The sequence below is a fragment of the Asterias amurensis genome, chromosome 2 (assembly GCF_032118995.1).
Source record: "Asterias amurensis chromosome 2, ASM3211899v1".
In the NCBI taxonomy this organism is placed as follows: Eukaryota; Metazoa; Echinodermata; class Asteroidea; order Forcipulatida; family Asteriidae; genus Asterias; species Asterias amurensis.
The window spans coordinates 24,948,190-24,969,278 of NC_092649.1; the positions used below are offsets into that span (position 1 = coordinate 24,948,190).

Here is a 21,089-nt window from a genome sequence, read left to right on the forward strand (position 1 = left end):
CCATGTGAATATCTCTTTGGGTAGTGTTGGCTCTGACAAGAACCGGTGGTTAACGACCAGAACCAAAACTACTCAAAAAGAGATATTCTCATGGTGTTACCACAAACCTCTCTTAGTTATACGTACTTCCACCATGCAAAGTTTCAAGTCCTATAGACGATGTGACCTCTGACGTCACTCGAAAACCATAACATGTTTTGGCAGCCAGCTAGAAAGTGTCTGCAATCTTACCATGACTATGTGTCTTTTTGCCCAGCAAAACATGACGCATAAAGTGTTTTTTTCAACAGAGGGCGGTTTGAATGTAAATACATCGTCTATACTTTCTCTACTTTTTATGTATTTTATTATATGTTAAAATGAGTAGGGTTGATTGCCTTAGCTTTCGTTCCAACCGGACCATATTCAGAGACAAACACATGTCCATTTACAACAAAAAGAGGGGGCAATCATTAAGGGAAGTGACCTAGAAAAAGAGTTTTTGGAAACAATTGGTTAATTTTTTTAATTCACAATCTGTCAGCCATCAAGCAGTTTCAAATAAACCATTTTTAATAAATCAATAATCAAATTTCACCGGTATCCTCTATGTCCGTGCAGAGAACTACGCTGTTCGCTTCTTGCCTCGTGAGAACGGAGTCCATCTTATCCATGTCTTCTTCAAGGATGCCCCAATCCCAGGCAGTCCCTTCAGGGTTCGTGTTGGAGGACCTGATGTCATCGGTGACCCAGGCATGGTCCATGCCTACGGCGACGGCTTGGATAAAGGACGAACAGGTACAATCTTTTTCTTAATATGTCCTGGGAATGTTCAATTTAGAAAAGCAATAATAGTTTGTTTACAATTTCTTTTTGCCCTTTACACCAACATGTTTTAGGCACTATATTCACTTAATACCTTCTCAAGTTCTCAAAATTTCATAAGTACAGAGTACTTAAAATACATCAGTTTTATCCCTGAAACTAAAGTATACAAAATAACTATTATCTATTATAATTTGTTTGTATTTGTCAGTTTTCACAGAGAAATAACTAACAGCTTTTAGCTGTAAGACTCAATGATAAAACTATACTTACATGTAAAACTACAATCTCACACACACGTAAGGGCCAAAGAGTAAGAAGTACTCAAACAAAACTATGTATAAATTTCGGCGAGTTGTGGATTTGTTGATTTCCTGTATATCTCCGTGTCCAGAACATTGATCATGGGGGAATAATTTTGAACAAAATTTGTTTTTCAAACAAGCTGTGCAGTTGCATTGCAAAAAATCATCCCAACATTTAAATTCAGGCATGCTTTTCTTTCTACTTAAGTCTGTTTTACGATTTCCATTTTTTAAAATCTCTAAAAATGTTGGATAAATGACCTGAAAAGTCTCTTAAGGCTTACACCATGTGAACATGCAGGCTAGCCCTTGTTCTCATTTATTGTTTCTACTTCCCGTAACTTGTTTCCCAAGGTCACAAGCCTGATAAATGAGCATTGATCATGAGAGAATAATTTTGAACTAGGATTTTTTGTTTGACAAAGTTTGAAGTTACACAATAACAAAATCCTCACAAAGTAATATCACACAAGAAAAGAAAGGATGAAACTTTTACATTCTTTGATTGGTTTTGGTGTTTCTAACTAATTTTAGGTGAGCCCGCTGAGTTCATCGTGAACACCTGTGGTGCTGGGGCAGGCTCATTGTCTATCACCATTGACGCACCTTCCAAAGTCAAACTGGATGTGCAGGAGATCGGGGAGGGCTATAAATGTATCTATTATCCCACCCAGCCCGGTGACCATCTCATCTCCATCAAGTACGCTGGGGCACACCACATCGGTGGCAGCCCGTTCAAAGCCAAGATCATCGGTAAGTACAAATTCACTGATGGTTTGTGGCAAACTTTCAGTTCCGTCCTAAATCCTTTATCTTACTTGTTTTTGCGTTAGAATTGGTTTTATAATAGTTTCATATTTTTTTTTAGACTGAAGCCTGGGGATGTGAATGCAAAGCAAACTTGACCTCACAACTCAAAGTTTGCTCCAAATTGTTTGTTTAGTTCAATATTGTTTTGCATTCGTTATTTGTTGGTAGTTGGTTTGATCAGGTCAATTTTTTAATTCTCGGTGGCAGCAGACTTACTAGGTAAACCCACTGTTCTCTGTAATGTGCGCATGCTCAGAACTGCGTAAACAACGGGGATTTACTTGGTGAATCTGCCACCACCTAGCGATCCAAAGTCTCCCAGTGTTACATTCACATAGGTTGCTTGTATTAAATTATTTAGTTTTGTCATAAAAGAATTTTGATTGATTAGCAAAAGAGCTACTAGTTTGAAAGCTTTAATTCTTTGCAATTATCTTTAACTGTTATCATTTTTCATCATATAAAACAAATCCGATTTTATTTTTGCCAGGCAAAGGAAAGGGACCCGTCAGCCACAAAGTAGAGCAGGCCAACGTGACTGTAGAAACCACCATTAAGACAACGCAGACTTCATCCATGCCATGCTTCTCATCAGATGCTTCCAAGTGTACCGCCTCAGGAGCGGGTCTCAAGAAGGCCTTCCTCAGCAAGAAGTCACAGTTCACAGTCAACTGCTCCGATGGAGGTGGGTGTCAGATTCTCATTTCAGGCTTTTCAGCTCAGGTTTAAACTTGATCTTTCAGAGGCAATAGACCATTATCGAATAACCCCTAAGGGCTAAAATGTGACATACGTGTCTACAACATGCTCGAGAAGCAGGCATGCAAGGGCGCCTTTGGCAGCCAGCCACATCAACCCATAATGAGTTTGAGAAAGTGCACTAAAGATTGATTCAATACACTTACATGTAATAGTGTTAGTCTTGGTGTCGTTTGGACACCCTGTGTTTAATTTGCTGCAAATTTTGACACCATTTTAACAAATACCAGCTAAAATTACACTACAAACTCAAAAAAATATGTGTGACGATCATTATTGTTTGTGATTTCATATTTGAATATTTTTGTCTCAACTAAGATGTCGGTAAAAAATTCTTCCTTATACCCATTGTTGCACTTTCAAGAACAAATAAGAAAATTAAATTGTTTGAAAAGATGTTGTTTATGTTTGCTATAAAAACTCTTCCTTATTTCCATTTCAGGTCAAAACATGCTCCTTGTAGGCATCGCTGGTCCCAAGACACCATGTGAAGAAATCATCATCAAGCACATGGGCAGGCAACGATTCACAATCTCATATATACTGAAAGAAACTGGTAACTATAAAATGATCGTCAAGTGGGGCGAGGATCACATACCCGGTAGTCCATTTATGCTCCATTGTTCATAGTTTAATTAACATGAGAACCACCGTGTTACCAGTCGGGGAGGATAATGACAAAAGGGCTTTGGCTTATGGTCTGGTAACATACTTCACAATGTTCTTTTGGAGTGAACTTCCTAAAAGGTACCAGACTATACTAGCCAATGGCTTATGGTATAGTAACATGCTTCACTATGTTACTTTGGAGTTGACTCCCTAAAAGGTACCAGACTATAATAATAGCCAATTCACCATTAAGTTAGCAGTGCTGGTACCATGCTCATGTGGTATGTTAATCTAATAGAAAGTAAGGAAACCAGTGTTTTATAGTTTAGCCAGGGTAAACATTATATAATAAGCCGGGATCTGAAATTAAGTTCCAGAAAGAAAAGAAAAACAGTCAAAACGGGATGTGTTTGACTGCAGCAAGTTAGCAGGTGCTAAAATCTAAATACTTCTATCTTGCTTGCTGTAGCTAGATGAGACTTGTGCAAGTCTAGGGAACTAGAGTAGTTTTTCTTCTTCAGGAGCCTGTTGTTGAAAGACTAGGTTGAAATGTCAATCAACTGAAGCGTACTAGTCTTCCATAATATTAATAAAGTGCAAATGGGAAACATCTCTTGTAGAAATGTATAGTGGGGACGTTTGACGTGGATATTACTGTGTAGATGTAGAAGCGTGAACCATAAATTTTAAAAGAAAAAAAAGGCAAAGAAAAAAAAAAACAGGAAAAGCTACAAAAAAATGAATTATAAAAATACCAATTGGGAGTTGAAAACTAACTAGATGAAAAAAGTGACTAATAAATTTTAAAATCATGAAAAACGATATGCAATTAATAATATAAAAAAAATATAGTAGCTATTATTGTATCAGTTGATAACGAAATTTAATATAATCCGTTTTGTTGGGGAAATCGTGAGCAATGTTTTAAAAACATTTAATTTTGTGATTTGTTTATGTTATTGAAGCAACAATGAATCAAATTTGATTTACTTCCCCTATGTAATTTATGCTTTTTAATGAAAAACAATTTATGACATTTACAATTAACAATGATAAAAATTACTCTCTTTATCTATATCTTTTTGTTGAAGGAAAAACAAAATAACCTTATTGTGGGCATGGTTTATGCCACATGGTTGTTTTGTTTAGTTGTTTATATATCTGCTTGCAATGGAGGTATACATTTTAGTTATTGGTGATTTGCTTTTAATTAGAGAATGGACGAACAAATCCATGCAATGCGAGATTGCTTGGGTTAACCAGTACCAAGAGTGCCTTGGTGAACAAACACGTCGCAACTTTTCATAGACTCATTTTTGAAATATGTATGGTTAAAAAACTACAATAATAAAAGCATTTTGAAAAGTTTTACAACAATACATAACTGAGTCAATATTGACTAGTAATAATATTGCAAGAAAGAAAAAAAAAAACAAGAAAAGAAACTAGCAGTGGGTGAAACAAATTATGTATCTGTAATATATTTCTGGTTGTGGTGTGGCTTGAGAAACAATCATGGCTTTAGTCTCGATTCTTATAGAAGTATTAGTAGTGGTAGCATTTCCATGGCAACCGCCCTTTATAACATAATATAGTATATTTTGGGCATCTTTCAATAATGCATGACCGTTAGAATTAAGAAGAACGAAACAAGATTTTTAAAAAGTGTTATTGTAAAAAATAAAAAAAATGCACTAACAAAAGTACTGAGAGCCAATGATATGGGAACTCTAAAGCAATTTATTGTTTAAGCAAAACTGCCTATTGCTGTTTGTTTTTGTTCAAACTGTTAATAATATACTACTGTAGCCTGCTTTTATACTGTAGTTCATGTATTCAGATTTTTTTCCGGGGTATAGAACGAATCATGTCGCAATATGCCAAATTGTTTGGTGTAAACTGAGCATCACTATAACCATATTCTATAAACAATTGGTTTTGTGTTTGTTTTTCACCGCTGAATTAAATCTTTGTAGTCTCTAATAAACCCTTATTGTTAATTAGAATAATAATAAAAGTATCAACTTATGATTGAGATATTGTTCTCCTACTTATATTGGAACTTGTTAGTCACTCTACACAGCTATAAGAAAAACAAGATATTTTTGTTTAATCATAATAATTATAATGCAACATACATTTGATAGTTATGCGTACAATTGTTACTAATTTTTTATTAATGCTATAGATTCATCGCTAACTGGTTATAGACGCTTGCTTTTTAAGAATATCAGTGTCAAAGTAAATCATTTAAAATAAAATACTAAAACATATTGCCATATTATTACATAAACTGAGGTTTAATCATTCTAATTACAACCGAAAATAGGCGAGTATAGAGCTACAGTTGTTGGTACAAAAGTCAGTGTTTTAGTTTTGTCTTAACATCCATTTTCATTTAAAGTTTCTTTTTTTCTATGCAGTGTGAACTGTTTTATGTCACATCATTTTGTTTGTGGCTATCGTGCTTATAATATACGTGGGGAAAAGTTGTGGATTTGATGCCTAACGAATAAGCACTCTCTACTGTGCCTTTTTCTATCTCTAGCACACAATGAGTTTTATATTACTCGTTTTGGTATACCCTAGGTTTTTATTCGAAATCATGGTTAGAGTTTGTATAACAGTTTAAGTGTCATAACCGGACTATGTCGTCAGGCTGTGGGTTTTGAACTTTAATGTTTATGTATTTTATTTGTTGTTTGTTTGGAAGGGGTTTGTGTCGGTTTACTAATTGCATACAGACAAAATAAACCTTCATTTTGCACAAAATTTAATTCCGTTTCTCGTTTTTCCTGTTTCTTGAGTAAACTGTGCAGGTAATTCTTCATTTTGGATTATACGTATTGGTTTATGTATTAAACACAAATTAAGTATCCCCCCTTTTTTTTGGGGGGGGGGGGGTGGGGTGGTAGCTTCACTTTCACTGTTCACCTACCACACTGTTATCCACCTCCTCGTATAACTCGGCAAACACTGGACGTATGGTGGAATGACTCGCAGAGTTGGTTACCTCCATGGGAGAATGAGCGCAAACTAATAGAAGGCTTTATCGATTCAAATGTCTAGAAGATAGCCGACCAGAAGAGCATAAGTTTTACAAAGTCATAAAATGCAAGCACAATAAGACCCAACTTCACCACTCTTCAAAAACCGGCTCCACACGGGACTTAGTTGGAGCATGGAGGAAAGGATAAACCTTCCTCCATGGTTCGAGGAAGAACTTCTCCCAAATACCGAGTTGTTGAGTTGTCTCCGCAAATGTTGCAAATTTTAAGAAAGAGAAAACTTCAAAGGAAAAATTTGATAAGTTTTTGAAAACAAAATGGATTCGTGTTTTGTTTTACTAAGAAAACGTACAGACAAAAATTAGTCTCCGAAAGGGCCCTGAGAATAACACCAACAAAAAACATCAAGAAAAATCGAGGATAAATGCGTACATTTAAAAGAGGAAAATAGACAATAACCTTTAGATAAGTTTCTAGAGAATAAGATGCGGATACCTATTTTAAATCAGTCACCGTGGTCAAGTGGTTAGACTGCACTGGACTTGCAATCACAAGGTTGTGGGTTTGAATCCCCCAGCTAACCGCTGACTTCACAATGACTAGAATAAATATTGTCGTCTAGTTAATGAATCACAATTTCTTGATTTGTGTATTTCATAATAGACATTGAGAGAGATTGGCTGATGCCAGCTTGGTGTTTATATCCCTTTGTGGGAGTTTGCCGAGTTCCCTTGATGTGTAGATCATTCATTCAAACAAACAAACAAACAAACAAACAAACAAATAAGTAAACATGGCTTACCAATTAATTTAAAGGCTTATAAATTCCACCCGTCGGTCCTAAATAAATAAGAAAATGCCAATGCTGTAACAGGCCATTTCAGTGATTGCAGTGTTAGCTAATTTGTATTGGTATAAATCTACAACCACTAATATCAAGGGTTATGCATGTTTACCACCAAGTTCACGAAACTGCCAAAATTACTACACCTTGGTGCTTTCACCATAGAAGTGTATCACCATTACATGTGATGAGATAAAAGTCAAGTGGTCCTCAATTATCCAATGGGCGTTTTAAAATGAGGCTCAAGCAGGCCAAGCAGTGTGGTTTACTTAAGGGTCCTTATAAATAGAGGTATTTTAACACTGTCATGGAAGACTGATTGCAAGAGAGGTTAGCGTTCATGCTCCATGCCCTGTCACCTAACCCTTTAATTTGATGTTGACAATAGTTATTGTTTAAAGTAATGACTCGCCCTGGTTTAGCCTAAGGGATTAGTATTTGCATAACAAAATGTGTGAAGTCGATGATCCGTGAAAAGCTACCCGTGAATTGTAAGACATTCCCTGTTGAACAAGCTTGTTGGGATAAGGGTTGACTACCAGATTTCGTCCCAAGAAAATTCCAAGAAACTAGGAGTCAAAATCAAAATGGAACTATCTGGAATACCTCTGAAAAGCAGTTAAATCCACCTCTGGAAGTTTGTTGTAAAGAGCAGTATTTTATAAGATCTTCAAAGATATAAACTTGAAGACTGGAGCTGAGGAAGACCACAGAATGCCTGAAGGTTTGGAAGTATGGAAGTACACACGCTAACGCCAGGTCCATGCCAACACTGCATGCTGCAATTTCTTGGTAAGGTCATTGTTAAGAGACAGTCAGTATAATCCGTTTCAAAGTTGAGTGTGGGTGGGGTGGGCATGTCTTGAAGAACTAGAGCTCACGTTCATGATGAGCAATAAATACTAGCTTTAAATGTAATGAAAATCAAGGCACATTTTATATTTCAAAACGAGTTTACTCATGGCAGAATATAGCATTAAGTGGTATTTAAAACTGTTAACTGCTGTTCGCTGAAAGCGCTAGGCATGCTAATTGATAAACAGTGGTTTCCCCTGTTGTTGTTTTTGTTTTGCGTCTCAATAATTATTAAAGTTGCATTATAGAACTCTTTGGCGAAAAATATCTCCGTATCTGGTCGCCATTAATTTTGTTCATTCATTATGAATTAATATAATGTAATCTCATATTAGATTTTAATTATAGTACCCACATCACATGAGACTATTTCCCTTTTTTGTTTTAAAAAATGTCAGTCGGGAATGTTTTAGGAAAAGTTTCCAATGTTTTTTTTTTTTCTTCCCAATGTTTTTGGTAACAATGAGGGTGACTTGCATTATTTGTATATCATTCTAAAAATACGTTTTACCATAACCCTTTAAAAAAAAAAAATTGCTTTCAATAATGGGATGCCGAATACGGGCCTTCAATATTATCACCGACAAAAAGGAACAAAATGTTTCAAAGTACATTATTTAAACTCGTTTGGCAGTGACTGACATAAAACATAATTAAATAATTAAATTTGCTACCAAATTTGGCGATAAATGAACAACACATCCTAGTCAATTGCGTTTCCCTCCATGGTTTGTGTAAAAGTAAAAAATGAGTCGGGGTAAGTTTAGAAGTCACCATTAGGCCTAAACTATATTCGGTATCGTTCCCAAACGCGGTTCGTTTTTAATTGTTCTTTTAAGGAAATATAATATCATAAGGCCTTTGTTTTGCAGAGTGAACTATTCAATGAGACAAGCCAAACATCCCACACCAAGAATGAGTTCCTACACCAGTACCACCGGTGAGGGCAGCACCAACCCTTCCTCTCCCTCATGCCAAGCAACTACCCTCTCAACAAACCAACCACCAAACCAAGGCACGAACACCAACACCATCAAAATAGAGAAGACCGAACAAAATGGCAAGAAACGGAAGCGCGGTAAGCGAGACAGGCTTCCCTCGGACAACCCGACGTCAGCAGACAACAAACCACGGCGGGAGCGCGCCAATTTCAACGCTGCACAGATCGACGCGTTGGAGAGGCTCTTTCACGACCAGAAGTACCCGGATGGTGACTTGCGAGCAAAGATTGCATCACGACTTGACATGAACGAAGAACGAGTCCAGGTCAGTAATAATACCAATTCCTATTTATTTCACATAAAGATATGTCCTGGAACTCAAAGCGTATCTTCTATAGACCTTTTGATCACGATTTTTCCAATACTCAGTAATCATTGCTAACATTCATTGCGCGTGGCACCAGACTATTATTTCCTCCAGCCTCAGTTTTGGTTACAATGAGTTTGAATGGAGCGAAATCGAGATGACCGATACCGTGATAAAGGTCTATAAAGTGAAGGGGCTCATGTTAATAAAGTATGCACAAAATGACGCTGGTATTTGTTCATATATTGTAGATCCCCTCACATGCCTGGATCTACACGTTGCCCTGGTCTAGTTGGCCTTGGTGCTCCTTCAAATGTTTCCTATAGACTTTAATGTTTTCCCAATGAGAATGCCCTTTAGCAAAGTTACATATGGCCAATTGCCTTTTTAAAGATGACATTTCATGTCTGCCCTCTCGTGGGGCGGGGGTGGGGTAAACAAAACACAACAATGAACGACAATGTAATCCACACTTATTATTCTGACTTGTTTGGACTTGCAGATCTGGTTTCAGAATCGACGAGCAAAACACAAGCGTAGCCAGCGTGAAGGCGGTTCGGTTCCCCCGTCGAGCGAGCTTTCTCCCGGCCTAGCATTCGGGTTGCAGCCCCCATCCTCCGTCGATGAATACATACCGCCTCAGCTGGACGAGGAGATGTTCGGCCCTGGGCCGTGCACGGTTCAGGTGCTACCCCATCAGGTCACCACAGCTGCTCCACCTCAAACCACTGATCAAATCCCCGGAGTTCTTCAAAAGTGCACAGTGAATGGTGGTCAAGACCTAATCTCTAGAGGCAATTATTTGGGACCTCCTCCTGACCAGTCGAATGGTACCAACCATTCTAAGTCAGAGTGGTCTCTGGCTGGCAACCGCGATCTCGAAATGTTCAGCCCACTGTCTGTAGATGGGATGCTTTGTAACGCCAACAATTTTCACAGGTATGTTGAGGTTGATTTTACTCCAAGGAGGTCCAAAATGTGATCTTTAATTTGTGTAATCTAGGGTACCAAGGCAAGTACTCAAAGCACTTATCGTGTACGTGTTAAAATGTACAGTTTGTGAAGGAATATTTGGGAAGCGGCAGTAGTGATCAATTTTGTAAGCAACAATTCTCTGTTTTTGATTTGTTTGGGGGCGCCCTATAAAATAATTTTCATCTGGAATCATGGTCGACTGGCATGATTTCCTCAACAATATTTGGCATGTTTAAGTTTGTTTTATTTGTACACTTTTGCAAGAGTAACACAAAATGCATACGGCTACCGGTACATTTTTTCAAATAAAGAATCCTATGCTTAGAAGTTCTTGTTTATTTGTTTAGAATTAACTTACACCAACATGTAACCATCTGTCCCGTTGTGCAGTTATGATAATACTGGAATATCCTCACACTGTCGTGGTTGTATACCTCACAATCCAAAGTAATATCAAACTACAGAGAAAACCATTTAAAATCATGATCGACATTATGAAGTAACTTCACGTTAATTGTGCACTACCAATGGCCCCATCAAATGAAAGACAATACACACTGACATCCAGTAGTCAGATAAACTGGGCCCAATTTCATAGAGTTGTTTAAGCAGACTAATTTGCTGACAAATTTTTTGCTTAGCAGAATCTAACAGGATACCAGTCAGAAATTGTACATGTGACGTTGCTATTTGGCTGGTATTCTCATTCTGGTAAACATTTTTTCTGTGCTTAGCTACCTTGTGTGCTTAAGCAGCTCTTTGAAATTGGGCCATGAAAGGAACTAAAATAGAATTATTTTAGTACAGAAATAAATCACAGTTTGTGTACCGAGCAATTACACAACATCCGAGTTACAACAAGACAATGAAACATGGACATCGATTGGTTTCGCTTTAGAGGCCTTAATTCTGTGGTTAGATTTGAGAAACTGCAGCATATCATCAGATTTTCTTTTCCATCGCTCCCATAATACAGTCCAACGAAATCGAGACTCGAAGGGGGTCGCAATTCCCTGTACACGTAATAGGAAGTGTGCGTTCGAACTGCAATACAACATGTATTACCACTTCACTGCCAACACTTGGGTGTTAAAATTAACACATCTGGTGTTGTCTCATAGAAAAGGAGAATCAAACATCATTGGATGTGATAACCCCTTCTCCTCCCCACTGAAAAATAAACACAATATTAAAGTTCCCCCAACAAAGTCAAAAATAAAGAAGTTAAAGCCCGTCCCAACTAAAACAAAATGTTGCGAACCACCCCCCCCCCCGCCCTATAATGAAAGAAGAACAAAAAAGTAAAAAATGCCAAAAAATTTACCAAATTGCTTGAACTACATGTAGGCATTCATGTCTTGCGAGGTAACAGCGGGTACCAACGGCGCTTTTGGACGCGGCATTCGCGAAGGGACACCGATCCTCATAAATCCGAGAAACAATTGCATTACTAAATTTCTCACATTCGAATGTTTTTGAGAATAAATTTTACCAAATCTTTAACTTCTTCTCTGCTGTGCTTCTTGCCAGAGTAAGTTTTAATGCCTAATTAATTACTGAGGTATTTACCATTCTATGACACTACCTTTAAAAAAAAAATAGCTTTTTAGGAGATATTATTTAAAACAGTATTCAGTAAATATTTGTGCCGTTCATTTGCATTACAATCGACAGCAATTGTGATTTAAAAAAATGCGAAAGTCATTGAGCCCGTTTCCAACTGGTACTCACTGCCGCAATAACGCGGATTTGATATTATGAAAGATAACCCAGCACTGCTAAGCTGCAGCAAAGGACAGTGTTATATGATTCATTTTCAATTTTGTTAAAATTAATGGGGGAAATTCCATGTATAGGCATATTCTAGTTCCGTTTTCCGTTAACAATAACAGGCCTGTATAAATATGCTCCGTTTTTTTAAATGTTCATTGCCTTGGTGCCCTGTAAATGCTCATGTAGAAATAACTTCATAGTGTGCCCTGTAAATGTATTGGTGTCATTGCCCTTTCAAAAACGAAGCTACAGTTTAAAAAAAGAAAAATATATACACTTTTGAAATTACAACTTGCACAATTGCAGTCGTGTAATCTGCCGATACTTCCTATAGCAGTTTAATTATCATTGCCATTCACGTACAGCACGTCTCATAGGATACTCAGTTCATCTCTTTCCTGTTGACCCAGACAGGATGCTGTCTGTACTTTTATTTAGCAAGAGATAGTAGAGAGATGGGTCAAACAGAAAGACAAATAATCCATTGACTTTCCTTTATACTTTCCCTTTTTTCATAAACAGTCAAAGCGTGGGAAAGTTTACCGGATTCGAGCCAGTCGAGTTCCCGCCGTCCACGGTCAATCACCACATGAATGAGACTGACGTGACTGATCCGCCTGTTAATACTATGTGCCCTGTGGATGAGGCTCCGAGGAACACTGCGAGTCACCAGAGAAGTGTTGTTCAGATTAATAACATCAAAACAAACTGTCTCCCTGTACTACAGCAGTCGTTCACCAAGACGGTTTATCAACAGAACCCATCGCAGCATCACAGTGGGGAGACACCGTGCCGTAAGGACAGCAAGTGCCTCACTTGCCGTGAGAAACCACCCCCGAATCAGGTCTGCACAGCCTTACCGCCCGGTGAGCGAAACGAACTGGACGAAGCGCTGTACAGATGTGCCGTGGGATCGATATTCGGCATCCGTTCACTGACGCCTCGACCGACTGATGCTGCTGAGCCTCCCACTATAACTGCAAACCCATCAGCTGCGGATACCCCATCCATCGTTGCAATTTCAGTTGACGCGACGAAGCTTGCTCAGTCAAAGGCCGCCAAGAATTCCAAAGAGTCTTCGCTCTCATCTCAAAGACGAATGGCTTTGGCGAGGAAGCAGCGACAGCTGGAGGCCGGCTACCTTAGCTCATCCAGTGACTCGTCAAGCGACGGCGAGGGAGAAACGCTACGAAGACGACGTCGGAAATGTGCCCGTACTGGTGACACCAACGGCGCGCCACCAAACCGTGTCTGTACAGCCGTCCCATTGCTGGATAGAACTCTACCCCTCCCGTGCCTGACCAAGGACTTGGATCTCGATAGCTACCTTGAAGGGGATAAAACATTGGGTCATAGGGAGGTGGTAGTACCGCCAGGTGGATTCCCATCGTGTCTGCCGAGCCCTCTCTCGCCAGACCGTCTGTCGTCTCCTGAACCACGCTCGTCGCCATCGGAACCACCGGAATTTTCTAGCTCTTCCAGCTCGAGTGACCTCTCGGATTTTGAATACATTCCTCCTCCCCCTGCAACGTGTCGTAGTTTGCCGTCCACTGTTACGACGGCTTTTACTCCCGGATATGAATTCCCAGGTAGGAACAAAGTTGCTGGAGATTTGAATTTGCAACGCGGCAGAGAAGGGCAAGCAACTCATGTGGTTGCCAATAAACATATTGTGAGCCGTAGTCTTCCAAAACAAGATGGCGTTCATACGGTTCACTGCAGGACAGGACCACCACCACAAGCGGACCGTATACAACCACCATCCTGTTCGTATGCAACCGGTGGTCGGGCAGCAGCGCTAGAAAGAACAAACTTTAACAGACATGACGGCATTTTATCCTCCATCCCGCCACCTTTTGCAATGCAGCTCAACCCCGCAACGCTATCTTCAAGTGACAATTCCAGCAAGCAAGTACACATCGGCAATGGGGCGTCCTCATCTGCTTGCGACGAGAAAAGGAAAAACCACAACTGCGAAATTCTAACAGAGTCGAGGGTTGTTGGTGAAATGTGCAGTAACTCTCCCGATTCGCCGTGGTCTGATTCCGGACTACACTCACCGTACTTCAACCACTCGTCACCCCAGACTGATCAGCTGTACCCAAGACTTCCGTCTGATGCTCGCCCTCATCAGTTCCAGCCTCATACCTCACACCCTCGTCATGCAGCACCCTACGAGTCCCAACAAACATTAGCAGTTCCTAATGGAATCAGCCCACATGTGAATCACAACGATTTCGGCTTCACCGGGATGACTTCTAAACATCTCCAGTTTCAACGACACGACCAACCAATCAACTCTCAACCCATCAACTCTCAACCCATCAACTCTCAACCCATCAACTCTCAACCCATCAACTCTCAACCAATCGCGTGCCACTATCCACCAATGACGCAGCACTTTGGGACGCCAATGTACAATCCGCCAATCAGAGTGCACCAAACAACCTACGGAGGAGAAAATGGCAGGGAAATTTACCGCGAACGTTTGCCAATGAGAAGCTTGGAACGAGCACCAGTTGCAATGGGTGTGCCAATGGGAGCCCAGTTCACTCAGAATGGTTACGGTTTAAACTGCCGTTCGCGGACTGATAGCTACCCCAATTTTCACCCCACACATCCACCGCCAAACAGGTCGTGTATATCTGCAACGGACTCAAGACGTTATAATCCACAGCAGAAACCTGTAGGTGTAATGGGACACAGTCAGCCCTTGCCTTTTAGTCGCATGTTTAGTGATACATGCAATTACTAAAAACTTGTTCAAATCGCCTACAGAAACCTTGGCTGCAGTGTATACCATTTGACACCACACGTTTGTAAAAAAAAAAAGGAGCCAAGTAGCCTGGACTTCCTGCGGACACGATTTGTTTACAGCCAAATGAAAGGAAACATAAAAACTTACAGTACATGAAGAAAGGATGCACATTTAAAAACTTGTCCACCTTTTTAAAAAATTTTATTGTGTGAAATTATGACACCAATAAAATTAAGTAAAATATCCCATAATGGCCAGTGCAGTATCTTGCCTGCCATAAAGTCTATAGAATTAACAGGAGCAACCCTTTTCTTAACAAAGGTGTCTATAAATTTACCGGTAGGGCCGTTTCCGAAACCATGTCTAAAACTTGCGGCTCCGTCTTCGTCACCGGTCACCTGTTTGATGATCCGTGCCGATAGCCGTGATTTCGAAAACCGAGTTGTACCTTTTGTCAACCCCATTGTGCCAACTTTTAAAACGTTTTACCTTGTATATATTAACATTTTTATTGAAATGCAATGCAATTTTTGTGCACAAGCCAAAGTATTTTTTACACGAGCAACAGTACATTGTTATTTGTTTTAAAGCCATTATACACTTTCGGAACAGAACAAAAGTTCACAGATTTACAAATAACTTACAGGGCTTACAGAAGGTAATGGTGAAAGACTTCTCTCGAAATATTATTCCATGAAATGCTTTACTTTTTGAGAAAACATCAAAACAATCGTCAGTTCTCGATAGCGAGAATTGCGGATTTACTGTAAACACATGTCATGACACGGCGAAACGTGCGGAAACAACGGTGGGTTTTCCCGTTATTTTCTCCCGACTCCAATGACCAATCGTGCCTAAATTTTCACAAGTTTGTTATTTTATATATAAGTTGTGATACACAAGTGTGGGCCTTTGGAAAATACTGTTTACTGAAAGTGTCCAATGGCTTTAAAGTGCTTTTTAAACACCTTTTTTTTAAGTCTACGGTTTTAAAATATGTATGATATATCAGATGTAGGATGTTTTACAAAGGATGTCAGTGTATGCCTATGTGATTGACCTGACAGTGAAGGTATAATGGCGGATATAAATTAATCCAACTCTTTCATAGATTGATCAATGGCGTCACACTTGGTAAACACTATTTGCATGCAATAGAACACACAAAACGCAGTGCTGCCAATTCTCACTTATTATTCAGAAATGTCCCTGATAAAGCAATCTTTCAATGTTTGGACGGGAAAAAAAATTGAAAATACCCGTGATAATAACCAACTCTTCGACTTTTTTGTTTATTGTGGTTCAAAGAACCTCCCTGATTGCAATATATAAATGTTGGCAGCTCTGTAAACATAACCAGTCCAATAATATATTCTTCACTTGGAAAGAGAAAGAAACAAAATTGCATTTTCAAGATGTTCAATTTCTTGGATCATCGTATTTATTTTATGTAATTATTTCAGCACAACTTTGCACAAAACTAATTAGATTACAGCTCATAATAATACGTTTTGACATAAATTCTTGAAACATCCTGAGAGTAAAAAAAAAAGAAAAAATCGTCTTTACAAATCGCCGAGAGGAATGTCACAAAAGACAAAATGTGCAAATAAGGCAACCAACAGCACTGCATACAAACTGTAGCACAGTACACCTTGATCAGTCTGCCACCATCATTGTGGTGTTCCCAATCTGCAAATACGACAGTGAACACCCATTCTCATTATACCACAGTGGTACCAGACTATTTTCCCTTCCGCTAACAGTTTGGTCACACCGATTTGAATGGTAGAAGAATGGCTCTAACATAAAGATATACATTTGTACATATACTGCTTTTAAAACACGCAAACAATGTGTACTTTAAATTCAGAGTTGTTTCTTCTTTTGAGAATGCCCGATCTGGTTGCCCATCATAATGTCGTATGCGACAAGGCCCTTAGATATTTACGAACACACTTTAAGGCCGTATCAGATTTGGCGGATGTGGCTACAGCTGTTTCTAAGGCTGTTGCTAAGGACATCCTATATACTTTAATGTATGATATGATGGCGTGATCAAGCCATAGTAGCCAATTCGGAGACAGCCTAAAGGCCGAGTCACACTGCTTCCTATTGGTTGAATTGCTCCACATAGAATATGCACACGCTCATTCAACCAATAGAAGGCACCCTCTTTGCATCGTGATCGTGTCATACAAAATCATTTCCATATATACCGTGTACACCGCTACAAAAAAAAACACCATACAAATGAAAAACTCAAGTACCAGTCTATACTCCGAGGTGTGGAGAAGCACATTACAGCAATTAAGAGCCAATTTGCCAAGTCTGAATTTCTGTATTGATTGCCTTAAAGTACACAGTGTAAATTGATAAACAATGTTTTTACGAGAATAAAAAGTCATTCAATTGAGATACTTTTGCCTTCAGCTCAAAGTTTGATTCTTTTCAAATGTTATCACCAATCAGGGACGGGAGTAACTGCTGACAAAATCATCTGAAACAAGGATCCATCATTTAAGGAGGTATTTCTAAAATGGAGAGGCTTTGCAATTGAGTGGATACAGATAAAGGTTGATAACCGTAGCCATTCACGTCGGCCGCGTGTTGGACTTTGTTCCGCAAACTACAGTATAGGTATGTTTCACTCGAGTGCGCTTGCATTTATCATGAGTATTTTTCTGACAAACGTGACCGATAGAGACCCCATGATTTATACATTGGATTTTCTCATCGTTTTGCTCACCGTGAAACATTCTTTTCAGGTTTCTATGGCACTATTAAATCAGATAAATCAATAGAATATAAGAGACGACTAGGCCTGGGGCTGGTAATGTTCCTATACAGGTTCTGGTACAAATTTAATGCAAAAATACATTAGAGTTTATGAGAAAAGATAAATAATGAGTGTTATCCAATGTCTCAAAGAAGTTTCTCTCAGAAGCTAAACAATCCTTATCATTGTATGTGACTTGTCACTGAAGTTAAGTTGTGTAAAACTGATCACTACTTGAGTACTGACTATTATAAAACTAACAGAGTATGGGCAAATTTTGTCAGTAGACTACACATGTCTTGTGAATTCTGAGGTTATAACAATAAACAACAATGATGCTTACAAATATTCAGCGTAGCAACCAAGCTATTTTCATGCCTTTGCAGTCAGACTAAACTAAAAACAAGTATTGGAATCGGAGGGCTAGCTTCTTCATCAAACAGCTTCCTCGTCAAACAGGTCGTAGCGTCTAAGTTGATGCTCGTCGTTCATTATCAATACTGCTGTGAGGCTTTCTTAAGAGACTTCGGTAAGTACGCCTGAGTAACCTGGTTCATGATGACTAAAGAAATCCAGGCCACGATTCCGATACAGATATACCAGGCTGTTTCATGAGCGTTGCTGGTGAACCAGTTGGTGCACAGGCCAAAGACTAGAGTCACACAGGCTAGAGTGAACAGCACCAAGCCTGAGGTGGCGTGGTACAGCTTCAGATCGGCCAGTTTAAACATCTTACTTGTCAACGCAGGGTAGAGGAGGGTCGTCCCGGCGCAGGCTTGGATGCAGGCGTACGCCACGGTGCTAACGCCCAATATCCCATGCCAGCTCTTCAAGTGCGGGTAGCCGTTCATTTCTTTGTTGAGGACGATTATTACGAGGCCCGCTATGGCGCACAGGACGGCCGTCGTATTGGTGATCCAGTGGTAGGTGACTTTGGTTTTGCGGACGGCTTTAGGGACGAGGTTGCTGTCCGGGGAGAAGAAAAGGATAGCTTCTGTCATCAGGAAAGCAAACTGTGGAATGAAAACAACATATCATACAAATAATTATGACAGGTGTTTATTCTATTTTCCTAAACAACCCACGATGGACCTTAGAATTAAGGCCATCACGCCACTATGTTTGGGTTTACAAGCCCAATGCTAAAAATAAATTGACATGGGATCCACAGTAAAACCTACATTTATAAATGGTGTATGTTTTAGCTTTTTTTACCGGACTATTTAATCAAATTTGTTCATATTTTTCAAGGGGTAATAAAGAAATCAGACATCAGCCAGCAAACATACCGTGCCTAAAATGAAGCCATGAAAATTAGATGAAGCTGTGTTTTTTAATGCATTTATTTAAAAGGTTTGTTTTAGATTACTTACCGCAATGGACATGAGTACTGGGTGCCATGAAAATAGACCTGAATTTGAAACATAAACAAAAAAAATAGAGAGCTCAACTGGGAATTTGAAATCAGGATTCACAGTGGAGCCAACAGAACACACTAATTTCACACATAGTTGAAATCGGGATTTACACAGTGGTGGGGCAGGCAGAATACACTACTTTCACACACAACACTGTGTTCCAATGGTGGACTACTCGTTAATGTACACAACCTTTATGGTAGCTATGTTTCGACACAATGAATAGATGTTACATTTTCAGAAACCTTATCCAACTGGAATTGCCCCTTTAACTTTTAACAAAACGGCCTCTCATTCTCAAAGTCAAAGATTAGTTGTGATAACAGACCCCTCGTTAAAGGAACACGTTGCCTTGGATCGGACGAGTTGGTCAAAACAAAAGCGTTTGTGACCGTTTTTAATAAAATGCATATGGTTGGAAAGATGTTTTAAAAGTAGAATACAATGATCCACAAAAGTTTCCCTCGAAATTGCCTGGTTTTCCTTCTACTGTCCGAACTAACATGGTCGGCCATTTATGGGAGTCGAAATTTTGACCCCCATAAATGGCCGACGTGTTAGTCGATGAGGTAAAAGGCAAACCACGCAATTTCGAGGCATGTTTGTGTGGATCATTGTATTCTACTTTTACAACATCTTTCTACCCATATGCATTTTATAAAAAAAGGTTACAAACGCTTTTCAAAGACCAACTCGACCGATCCAAGGCAACTTGTTCCTTTAACGTCCCCTCCTGCCGTCAGGAGGAGGGTTTATCGCAACTACTCAAAGATGCGATAACTCTACTCGGTCATAGAACTGCATACAAACACTTAAAACACACTAGAGGCATTTCTTTCTCAATCAATGTTAGACAGAGGAGAGCAACTGCTAAACAAATAACATTATAAATAAACAAAGTAAAAACACACACACCCGACACAGGCGTGACAATTAACAGTCAAAAACTTGCACATTTTACTTACTTGAGAAAGGCCAAGCCAGGTAAATCATGTAGGAGATAAAACCAATAGCCAGTAAGTGTGCTGCCATGCTGAAAAATGAGCAAAGTTGCTGAAAATGTCCTTTTTTGCCCTTGTAGTTTAGGTGAGCCAGTTTTGCTGCATCAGCAATAACATCGGACTCCATCACAAATGATATAGCGCCATCAACGGCGAGCTGATGCGAGTAAAACAAAATGTTCAGGCGCAGTCGCGTACCCAGACGCCAGAATGAAGAGTTTACATGTACTTCGATAGAGACGGGTTCAATCACATGTCAGTGCAGCAGAAACATTATGGGAGGCAGTGGAAAGTTGAAGTGCATTTTCTTCAGTGAATTTCACCCAACAGCCGGGCATAAAATCACATATCAAGTAAGCATACTTATTATATTATGCATAACCGCTTGCTGATGCTAACGTACTAGCTTAGGCCGTCGGGGGATGGAGGGTTACGTATTTTAAGTTGCAACTTGCTACTTGCTCCCAGTCTCGCTGACCTGTCCACTCGGGAGGTCATGCTGTCAAAAGCCAAGCCGACCACGTGGGCGGGGCTTTTTTTTATTTTGGACAAAAAGCACCTTCCATCTCACAACATGTTTGATTTGGCCTTGATTCCTCGACGTTGAATACATTCAAGTGTATAGGGCATACCATTCTACTCCATTTGATTTAGTCTGTTTGTTATTGTTATTTTATTTTTATAAATTTATATGGAGTTTACTTGTATTTTTTTTTAAGGATTGGAATTGGATATGGAAATGGAGTTAATTATAATTATTGATTTATGAATATTTTTAACTTTCTTGTTTATTTATTTTTAAGATTAAACTTAAACAAAGGTTTGTCACACAGTCACACTCACACACAGTCGTAAATAAAATATAGTTTTGCATCTCATCTCTGTTTATTTTTTTAAGTGGACTCCCTTTGTATGGTCCAACGGACTGGCCCGTTTCCCTCCTGTTATCAGAACCCCCTCAGGACAATAGTACATGTACACTACAGCTACTTCTAGAAACTATAAGGCTCCTCTGTGAGCCCTCTGTGAGGCTTATTAAAATAGGGGTCTAATATTTTGTGCCTCCTTAACGCTATACTCTTT

The 21,089-nt window shown here is 39.3% G+C and overlaps 4 protein-coding genes across 5 annotated transcripts in view; 3 read left to right on the forward strand and 1 right to left on the reverse strand.

Moving 5' to 3' along the window:
- Positions 1 to 6,064, forward strand: part of LOC139954333 (filamin-A-like) — a 132,331-nt gene extending 126,267 nt beyond the window's left edge. Inside the window, exons 42-45 of the mRNA XM_071954089.1 lie at positions 601 to 777; positions 1,644 to 1,862; positions 2,410 to 2,604; positions 3,121 to 6,064. Coding sequence (XP_071810190.1) covers positions 601 to 777; positions 1,644 to 1,862; positions 2,410 to 2,604; positions 3,121 to 3,308 — 779 coding nt within the window. The 3' untranslated portion in view covers positions 3,309 to 6,064. The remainder of the gene's footprint in view (positions 1 to 600; positions 778 to 1,643; positions 1,863 to 2,409; positions 2,605 to 3,120) is intronic.
- Positions 6,065 to 6,993: 929 nt separating this feature from the next.
- LOC139954335 (uncharacterized) lies at positions 6,994 to 14,805 on the forward strand. Its single transcript, XM_071954091.1, has 4 exons — positions 6,994 to 7,931; positions 8,867 to 9,260; positions 9,805 to 10,241; positions 12,573 to 14,805. The coding sequence occupies exons 2-4, from the start codon at positions 8,880 to 8,882 to the stop codon at positions 14,803 to 14,805; spliced, it is 3,051 nt and encodes a 1,016-aa protein (XP_071810192.1). The 5' UTR covers positions 6,994 to 7,931; positions 8,867 to 8,879.
- A 182-nt stretch (positions 14,806 to 14,987) lies between these two features.
- On the reverse strand, positions 14,988 to 20,139 carry LOC139954337 (transmembrane reductase CYB561D2-like). The gene is made up of 3 exons (XM_071954092.1): positions 19,971 to 20,139; positions 18,961 to 18,998; positions 14,988 to 18,600 (listed from the first exon to the last, which is right to left on the reverse strand). Exons 1-3 carry the CDS (start codon positions 20,131 to 20,133, stop codon positions 18,082 to 18,084), a joined length of 720 nt encoding a protein of 239 aa, XP_071810193.1. The 5' UTR covers positions 20,134 to 20,139; the 3' UTR covers positions 14,988 to 18,081.
- Positions 20,140 to 20,266: 127 nt separating this feature from the next.
- LOC139954565 (GATOR1 complex protein NPRL2-like) overlaps positions 20,267 to 21,089 on the forward strand; it is a 62,577-nt gene continuing 61,754 nt past the window's right edge. For both annotated transcript variants that reach the window (XR_011788125.1, XM_071954428.1), the window contains exon 1: positions 20,267 to 20,359. Coding sequence is in view for 1 of the 2 variants with exons in the window: in XM_071954428.1 (XP_071810529.1) it covers positions 20,282 to 20,359 (78 nt within the window). In the remaining variant the exon portion in view is untranslated. The remainder of the gene's footprint in view (positions 20,360 to 21,089) is intronic.

Excerpts from the sequence above, each read along its gene's own strand:
- LOC139954335 (XM_071954091.1), top strand. The coding sequence starts at position 8,880 with ATGAGACAAGCCAAACATCCCACACCAAGAATGAGTTCCTACACCAGT. Across the intron at positions 9,261-9,804 it reads TGAACGAAGAACGAGTCCAG|ATCTGGTTTCAGAATCGACG; the intron begins GTCAGTAATAAT and ends TTGGACTTGCAG. Across the intron at positions 10,242-12,572 it reads AACGCCAACAATTTTCACAG|TCAAAGCGTGGGAAAGTTTA; the intron begins GTATGTTGAGGT and ends TTTCATAAACAG.
- LOC139954337 (XM_071954092.1), bottom strand. The coding sequence starts at position 20,133 with ATGGAGTCCGATGTTATTGCTGATGCAGCAAAACTGGCTCACCTAAAC. Across the intron at positions 18,999-19,970 it reads CCTGGCTTGGCCTTTCTCAA|GTCTATTTTCATGGCACCCA; the intron begins GTAAGTAAAATG and ends TTTCAAATTCAG. Across the intron at positions 18,601-18,960 it reads CAGTACTCATGTCCATTGCG|TTTGCTTTCCTGATGACAGA; the intron begins GTAAGTAATCTA and ends TTCATTCCACAG.